Source organism: Montipora foliosa, chromosome 9 (genome assembly GCF_036669935.1).
Source record: "Montipora foliosa isolate CH-2021 chromosome 9, ASM3666993v2, whole genome shotgun sequence".
Classification (NCBI taxonomy): domain Eukaryota; kingdom Metazoa; phylum Cnidaria; class Anthozoa; order Scleractinia; family Acroporidae; genus Montipora; species Montipora foliosa.
The window spans coordinates 18,751,359-18,759,755 of NC_090877.1; the positions used below are offsets into that span (position 1 = coordinate 18,751,359).

Here is an 8,397-nt window from a genome sequence, read left to right on the forward strand (position 1 = left end):
CTGCAAGCTTAAGGGGATTTTTGGATAGAACGTGTGTGGTATGCCTGATTATTAAGAGTACTCTATGATAATAAAATGCTTTTAAGCTAGACCTGACAACAGCTGTCCCTAAACTTTTCCCATGGTAGTCTCTATCAATGGTACATGCCAAAACGTCGCTGTACGGTTTAAACAATTCAACCAAATTCTGCAAAGAATCACACCAGAAAAGAAAATCACGTACAACTTTTAAGTAGTAACAAATCAACAAGTGCTTATTTTAATATTTACAAGAGATGATTATCACAGCCGTTCGTGTTGAAGATCAGTGGAATATTTAGATTCTAGAGGTTCTCAACTTGGAACTTTTTGCAGATGTATCCCTGATTCCTTTTCCCTGGGTGTGAAGGCAGTAATGAGACTGTTTAACCAAGCGTCACAAAGTGTCTCCTTAACCTTTTTTCTGAACCTAAATAGGCGATTTTCATTATGGCATGATTTTACTACCAAGATCAGAATGCTTTGTCATTCTGATTTTTCTTCTCTCCTCCAAGTCTAATTGTTAAAATTTGCCTGACAATAAAAGCAACTCAAAGCAGTCTAATCTTCGTAGTAAATGATATTATCATGCAAATCGCCCATACAACTTGTGTGAAGAAACGTGGGCAATAAACATCAAAAATTGTCCCCCATACTCAAGTAAGCATTATCAGTTTTGAAAAAAACATAACTCAAATGTAATACGAACAATCGTTTGTTGAGAATACCGACCAACATGAAAGTGCCTCTTGGATCCCACAAGAAAGATAAGAGGAGGGGGTGTTGAAGTGTGGGAGGTTGGGGGAGGGGAGGGGGGGAGGGTGACCTTAACAAAAAGCAGATGATTTTACAGTGTTTGATTGAATTTTAGCTCTACATTGATACCTTTATCTTATCTCAGGATACATAAGTTTATTTAAGGTTGACGAAGCTATGCTATTCCACAATTCATGCAAATCACCTTGCCAAATTTTGAGGACATGATCACCCCCTCCTCCCTCTCCTCCCCTCCTCAAACACGAAGTCAAGAAGATTATGGGCTTAATATTAATTTATTTTAATTTTCTAAAGGCCAACATTCTATTTGTCAGTGAGCATATTAAACAACAAACTTGTTCTGTAATTGTTGTAGGAAGATTCTCAATAACGATAACATCACTGCCATCTGATGAAGCCAACAAATCTTCCTGTACAAGAAAAAAGAAATCATTCAGTGGTGTATTTGTCTCAAATCAAACGCTTACATGTATGTCCATGGACAAGGATGTAAGAGTTATTTTTGTTGACCATCTCTCTTTTATTTTGTATTTCTTGCCAGAATTGCACATCAAACCTTATATCTCTGATAGTCACACCCATTCATTTTACTCAGTGGCTAGTGCCAGGCCATTTTACTCATCAATAATTGGGAGCCCCTGAGAGTGAAAGGGTTGGAAATATCGATGGGTGTATATTTCATTGTGTCTATTGCTTTTGACAGAAATGTCTGGTCGGATATGGCTCTGTACAGATATGTACATGTATGGGCATGTTCCATAGGATGGTGATTTCATCTTTTCTGCAACTTTGTTAGGAACGTGCTCATAAATCGTGCCACTCATAAATCATGCCACTGGTATTATTATCACTATTGTTGTTGTTGTTGTTGTTGTTGTTGTTGTTGTTGTTCTTCTTCTTCTTCTTCTTCTTCTTATTATTATTATTATTATTACTATTATAATATTATTATATACTCTACTACATTTACTACTGCTACTACAAAGTTCTATTATTAGAGATTAAAGGGCTACCTAATGAACCAACACGTTTTTGGACTGTTTGTTTTTGTTAATTGGAAATTTGCATTGCTTATCGTAGCAATGTGATTGGATGAACTTCAGCTAAGTTGGCCTGAATTTTCATACATAAAAATTTTTCCACAGCAGCAATGCCTGTAGGATGAAGGTGGGCCTTTAAGCATCATATTTACATGAAACGCGAAATGGTGGGCTACTGCTTGTCATACACTGTAAAAGCATGAAAATTATGTTATTCTAACTCGTCTCTCTCGTTTGAAAAATTAATTGATACCTGCTGCTAACACACAAAAAATGAGCTCATATCAAACAAGTTTCTTTCTTTTTTGACAAAATGCCAATTTTAGTCCGACGTTTGCTGTCTACTGTATTTATATGTTGCCTAATCTCTCTACTACTAATTTACGTTTAGACCTCAAGGTCCTGGATCGAGTAACCACTTACTAATGTGGATCAAGACAGTAACGAAAGGAGCAAATTATGTAAGCTAATTTGACATAAGAACATTCAAAATACAAGGAAGGGAGCAAAAGCCCTGATGCTCATCTGAGCAGTACAACAACCTTAAATTTAGACAAGCAAAGAAAAGGATAAAAGTGAGTAGCTGTGAAAATGCAGGCTTAGTATAAGTCATACATAATTTCATTAACTTAAACTAAACAACGGTTCCAAGGTGAGATTGAGCCCTTATAGCCTTTCCGGAACCTTTCTTTTTATACCCCAGTACTAACCTTACATCCTATGGAAACCAAAGGTGTAGTGGAGCTTGTATTTCTTTCATCTGTTGAATCAGATACATTTGAGACTGGTCTTGATGTGTTATTCTTGTTTAACCTTGTAGCAGTCTCTTTGCACCACTTTGGCGTTGATGGCTTGACTTTACTGGCTGACAGTGGAGGAAATGACTCTTGTTTCTGTATTAGAAAGATGGCTCATTAATTTGACAAGAATGTTCATGACAGCTTGAGACATAATATCATGTTATAAAAGTACAAAAAATCCTAATGACAAAGTTCAACTGAATCTATAAATTTTTTTAGATTGTATTTTTTTGAATGTCTACCTTAATTTTTAGTCCATACTTAAACACATTAATTATAATAATTTTATACATGTAGATTACCCCATGCCGTCTATGAGATGTGAGAGATCGCCGAGTTGCTTTTTGCTGATATTATATACATTACTCCTTGATCGACTTGTTCGCTTTGTCAAACGCTCACGAAGCGATGCACGTATGACGTCACGAGCCAAGTCTTGCATGAAGACCGCTTACAAAATGATCGCAGGCTTCTCCAATGCCGTCTGAGTAATGGCCGACAGATTTTTAGCGGTTTTTGGCTGGCTATTCCCCGACTTATCTCGCTTCTATCGTTCCAAATTTAAATGCATTGTATTATTTTGAACATATTGACTTAATTGACGTTGAAAAAATTTGAAAAGAAAACCAATTTAAACATTTTCGTCCTAGTGGCACTTTAAAGCTTTTTATTTATTTCATTTACTACCAGTTTCTCCTGATAGCTGATGACGCAGTCCCCATAAAGCAGTCCATTTGAGTAAAATTGAATCTACATGGTCTATGGCATTGTGAATAGAGTTGACATTGGCCACCTATTATCAACATGATCTGTACCAAATTTGTAAATAGTGTTGATAATGGTCAACTAATAAACTTTCATTATCCATGGTTAGAGCACCAATCCTCAAGCCCAGGCACTCATTTAAAATTAATCAACTAAGAAGCAAAGCCAACTTCCAAATGCTAAAGTAAGCAACAAGTTGAAAGTGAAGATATCAAATCATTCATCAGTTATTTACCGGTACCACATCACATCTTAAATTTACATAACACTAAGTTTAAACAATCTAAAATAAAAGCAGATGATTATTGCACAAATAATGCATAAGTTAATAACAAAAGTTATAAAACATACCTAATATGCAGAAGTAATGAAAGTCAGATTTGTGTACCCCAGATAAACACCTTGATAATGCTAGTTGATGATATTATTATTATTATGATGATCATCATCATCATCATCATCATCATCATCAGAATTCAAGGTGAATAGAGGACACTGGTGCATATTTACCAAGCCGCAGAGGGGAGAGGAAAATATTCACCCCTTTTCCCGATCCTGAAGTCAATAATACTGTTTATTTGTAGTACATACCACTTCAACCTGATGACAAACATATCTTATAAAGAGAACTTACTCATGGAAACTAGGGCTGTATTACTCTTAACCAATTTGTATTTTCTATGGCCACTCAGGGGTGAAAAGCACGTGGTTTAAATCGCAAACCATAAACCAACAAAATCACTACTCCATCACATGCTGCATACTAACCATGAGTCACTGTAAAAAACAGACAGCAGATTGCAGACCAAGGATAAAATGATGGCTAAAAGGGCGAAATGGAGTCTTTGCGATGAACTCCAGCGAACAAGGAAATAACCAAAACTTCTTACAATGTTCACATACCACAATCCTTTAAATCTATCCATATCAAATGTCACTCTTGTGGAGTTATTTGTACCTTTAAATTAAGTGATGATTGTTTGTGTACAGTTGTTAAATTTAGTATGTTTTTTTGTCTTTTGTTTGGGTCCCTGGAGTGGAGCTCTGTGGGGATACCCTGCCCAAAGGGGAGAAGTTTATAAATAAATAAATAAATAAATAAATAAATAAATAAATAAATAAATAAATAAATAAATAAATGAATAAGTAAATTAATAACTAAATAAATAAATAAAAGGAGACTAATGTTAAAATGCTGGTTTCAATAAGTTCCGACAAAAAGCATTGGCTACTTCACTCAGAGAACTCAAAAGCTGGCTACTTTTTTCCCTACTGGATTGAAGCAATTAAAGACAGATTCTTTCAAACCTAAAATCAATTTTAAAGTGATTATTTATTAATTGACAATGACAGCAGTCAGTTACTCTTCTCAAACCAGCCGCCAACTTTAAATTTTAATGAAATCCCTGTTTAAGGCATTACTGTGATTTTCATAATTCTGTGGAATCTCACCTTCAAGCACCAAGCGCCAAACTGCTTTTTGGCTTCCATCAATCAAATTTCCGGAAATAGCTGGGAAGATCGACTCCGCCTCCGGAAAGTGAATTGGAGTTTTTGTTTAGTTCACAGCTTGAATATCGTTATGATATGTTTTTCGAAATTCTTCAGAAAAAAGATTTGTACAGATTCCATTGCTTTCCATTGGCAACGAGTTCAAATGTACAAATGTACCTTAGGGACCAAAGATGCTGATCGGTGGGTTACATCACACATCAATTGCTTTTGCCATCTGTCATTGGCATCGGAAGCTTGATTGATGAAAGTCAAAACGCAGTTTGGCCGTTGGAGCTTGAAGACAAATTCACCAAAATTTTGAAAATCGCAGTAAGCAATAAGAAGTTGAATTAAATGTGATGATCCTTTTTAGGAAAAAAACCACTGCCAGGAAATTTTTGTCAACACAATAGCATAATGCACTTTTATACAGCTCAACTGATCTTTTACTTTAAAAACCCTTTCTGACCAAAGAATTTCGAAAAGTGCCGAGCCAAACGAGGTCTTGAATGTGGCCCTGTATTCTGTAGTTGCTCCCATAGTTTTTCCTGGCTACAACTGTCAAATCTTACCTGTCCATAGTTCATATTTCACCCCCTGTCTGCATTTTGTCCCTGATTTTCATTTGTGGTCTGCATATGCAAGCTTATAGGCATATTTCACACAGACTGGTTTGTACTCTTAGTGCTAAAGAACTACTTTTTTAAATTGCCAATCACCTCAATACACTTTTCCCTTTAATTTATTCTCCGATATCATCCAAAATACATTGTGTTGTTTTTGGAACCTTTTCATGGAAATTTCACTTTTTTCACTGGTTCTGAAAGACAGGAAAAGTGGTCATACTTTGATCCATAACCGCGCAATGAAAGGGAATGGGTTGACGTCACAAATTAACTTGCATCGCTGTTTTCAAAGACCTATCGCAATGCAAAGCAGTCTGCGATGTCAACCCAGTATCAAACCCACTCCCCTTCATTGCTCGGTTTTGGATCAAAGTATGACCCCTGTTCCCCTCTTTCAAAGCCAATAGACCTTATTCACGATGGCCGCCATGTTGGATTTGCTATTATCATGCAAATTAGTTACTCACATCTGAGGAGGCAAACAACACAAGTTCGAGAGGTTATAACGAACATCTTAGCCACACAGATGATTTGTTTCACGTTCATTGAGTGTTTATCACCTAAGTAGTAAAGTAGAATGATTACACAAGTTACTTCGATGTTTTTTTAGTGAAAAATGAGGAGATAACAAAGTAGAAAGTCAAAATGTCAAAGGCAATCAAAGACATAAAATTATTATAAAAGGTACTTAATTCTAAATTCTAAAATGTACCTTTAGCATTGTTATTTTCAATATTTCGACGAGCCGATTTTCCGCAATTTGCCGTTTTTCCAATGTTTGCCCCCAGCATAACACATGGCTAATTTGCATGACAATTTGAAAACCAACATGGCGGCTATCGTGAATAAGGCCTATAAAAAGTGAAATTTCAATCAAAAGGTTCTAAAAACAACACGATGTATTTGGGACGATTTCGGAGAAAAAATAAAGTGGAAAAGTGTGTTGAGGTGATAGGTACTTCCAACGTTTCAAAAAGCTAGCAGAGACAAGCGCTTTTCAAAATCATAACAAAAAAAAAGCATTTTACGTTTAAGATGCTGGAAATTTGCTTCTCAACTTTCTCTCCTGGTCTCCTAACAGGAGGTGAATCTGTCAAAGCACGAGCTTTCATCAGAGAGGCTCTTCCCCGCCCGGTCGAACCCCTGGGAATCGACTGTTTTTCCTTCGTTATTCCAAGTGCTGCTTTAGGAAGGGCGATGCAAGTGACATCTTTTGTTGGTTTGCCTCTTCCTTCTCCCAACGCTGGAATAAGTTCTGTTTCATCCGGCTCTTTCGAAGAGTGAACGTCAATAAACAACTCCTCATCCCGTGTTTTCCTCTCAGTGGCCTTCATTTTGACTAACTTCCCCAGTCCCTACGCTGCTGAGCAACATTTTCGTACCCAGGGCCTGGTTGTTCAACGCCCTTTAACGCCAATCAAGGACGGTGCCAACTGATTCAACCATGGACCGGGCCCACAGGGATTGTCGATGGACCTGGGGTCCATGTTTTCTATATGTCCCGCATATTCAGTAAGCCGTGCAAAAATACCGTATAAGCGCCCTGATTCAGCGGTATTCTTGCGCGGCTTACTGAATATGCGGGACGTATGGAAAACATGGACCCCAAGTCCATGGACAATCCCTGTGGACCCGGTCCATGGACCACCCCTGTGGACTACCCCTCATTTTGTAAATTCAATACGTTCTACAAGCAGAAAAATCTTCAGACGAAAGAGAGAACTGATCCTCGCACTTATCTGGAAAATTTAAGAAGGAGTCCATGACTAGGAGGGAACAACTCCCATACTAAGCTTATCCATAAGTCCATGGGCCGAACCAAAATTTCTTACCACTTCTTGGGAAAAAGTGTGACTAGTGACAATTGAGAGAGCATCACAAGTTGTTCTAAAATTTTGATGATAGCAAATCCGAAAGAGCAGCTTTATGAATATTTTGGGACTCAAAAAAGTAAAAAAAATAGCGCCTCTGCATGAAAACGAAGCTAGGGAAAACGCTCCAGCAAACCATTGAATTTAAGATTGAATTCATGGTCAAAGAAATTTTAAGCTGAGGAATGTTCCTTTTTTTGAATTCTTGCTGTTTGTATTACTAGAAAAGACTTGAATTCTTGTTTTATTTCGAATGCGTGATTAATATTATTTGCAATGCGTTGTGGGTAATTCAAGAAGGCGGACAATGTTCCATGTTAGTTGTTGGTCACAACTTCTGTCTCTTCATGGCTTTTAAGGCGGACTTTTGTTGTACTTTTTATGGTTGAAATCTCGAATAGGCTTCTAAAAAGGTTTCTCAAAGAAATCGGGAGGAATTTAAGGCTATTTCAGAACGATTTGTTATAACAACATAAATAAACTACTGGAGGTCGACATATGAACTCGAATGCGATATCATGCTTTTATTCAGTAAGTATGTGGGGTGATTTTCCTACTACGATTCTTTTTAACGACGTTGTTTTTTGGAATCTCTGCTAATGTTTTACTCTAAAGAGCGTCCTCGTGGAAGTGGCCTTTCTGTCTTCATTTTATAGGAAATAATTCCAAAAGGTCTATAAGTGAAGAATTGAGCTCTCCCGCCAGCAAACGTATTTGTGTTGAACTAAGAGATAACTGCTTTATACATTGCACCGACGCTTGTGGTGACCTATCATCACTGCAAGACATCCAGTCATGGAAAATTCTTCTATGAGCCGCAGAAATTTGGCAATGCGCACCGATCTTAGAGCTGGCAAAAACAGTCGGAGGAGAATATCCAAATATTACCTATCATCACAAATGCCGAAGTATTTTTACTATGAAAAGAGATCATGACAACATATGCAAAGAAAAAAGTCATTAGAACAACGAGAAGGTCACGGCAGAGAGAAAATCTATTCGTGAG

General features: G+C 37.1%; 1 protein-coding gene across 3 annotated transcripts in view; it reads right to left on the reverse strand.

The window, feature by feature from the left end:
- The window catches only part of LOC137969570 (collagen triple helix repeat-containing protein 1-like), an 18,710-nt gene extending 11,856 nt beyond the window's left edge, over positions 1-6,854 (reverse strand). For all 3 annotated transcript variants that reach the window (XM_068815871.1, XM_068815873.1, XM_068815872.1), the window contains exons 1-4: positions 6,549-6,854; positions 2,546-2,728; positions 1,131-1,205; positions 93-187 (exon numbers count right to left, since the gene is read on the reverse strand). In XM_068815871.1, coding sequence (XP_068671972.1) covers positions 93-187; positions 1,131-1,205; positions 2,546-2,728; positions 6,549-6,854 — 659 coding nt within the window. The remainder of the gene's footprint in view (positions 1-92; positions 188-1,130; positions 1,206-2,545; positions 2,729-6,548) is intronic.
- Between the last annotated feature and the right edge of the window lie 1,543 nt (positions 6,855-8,397).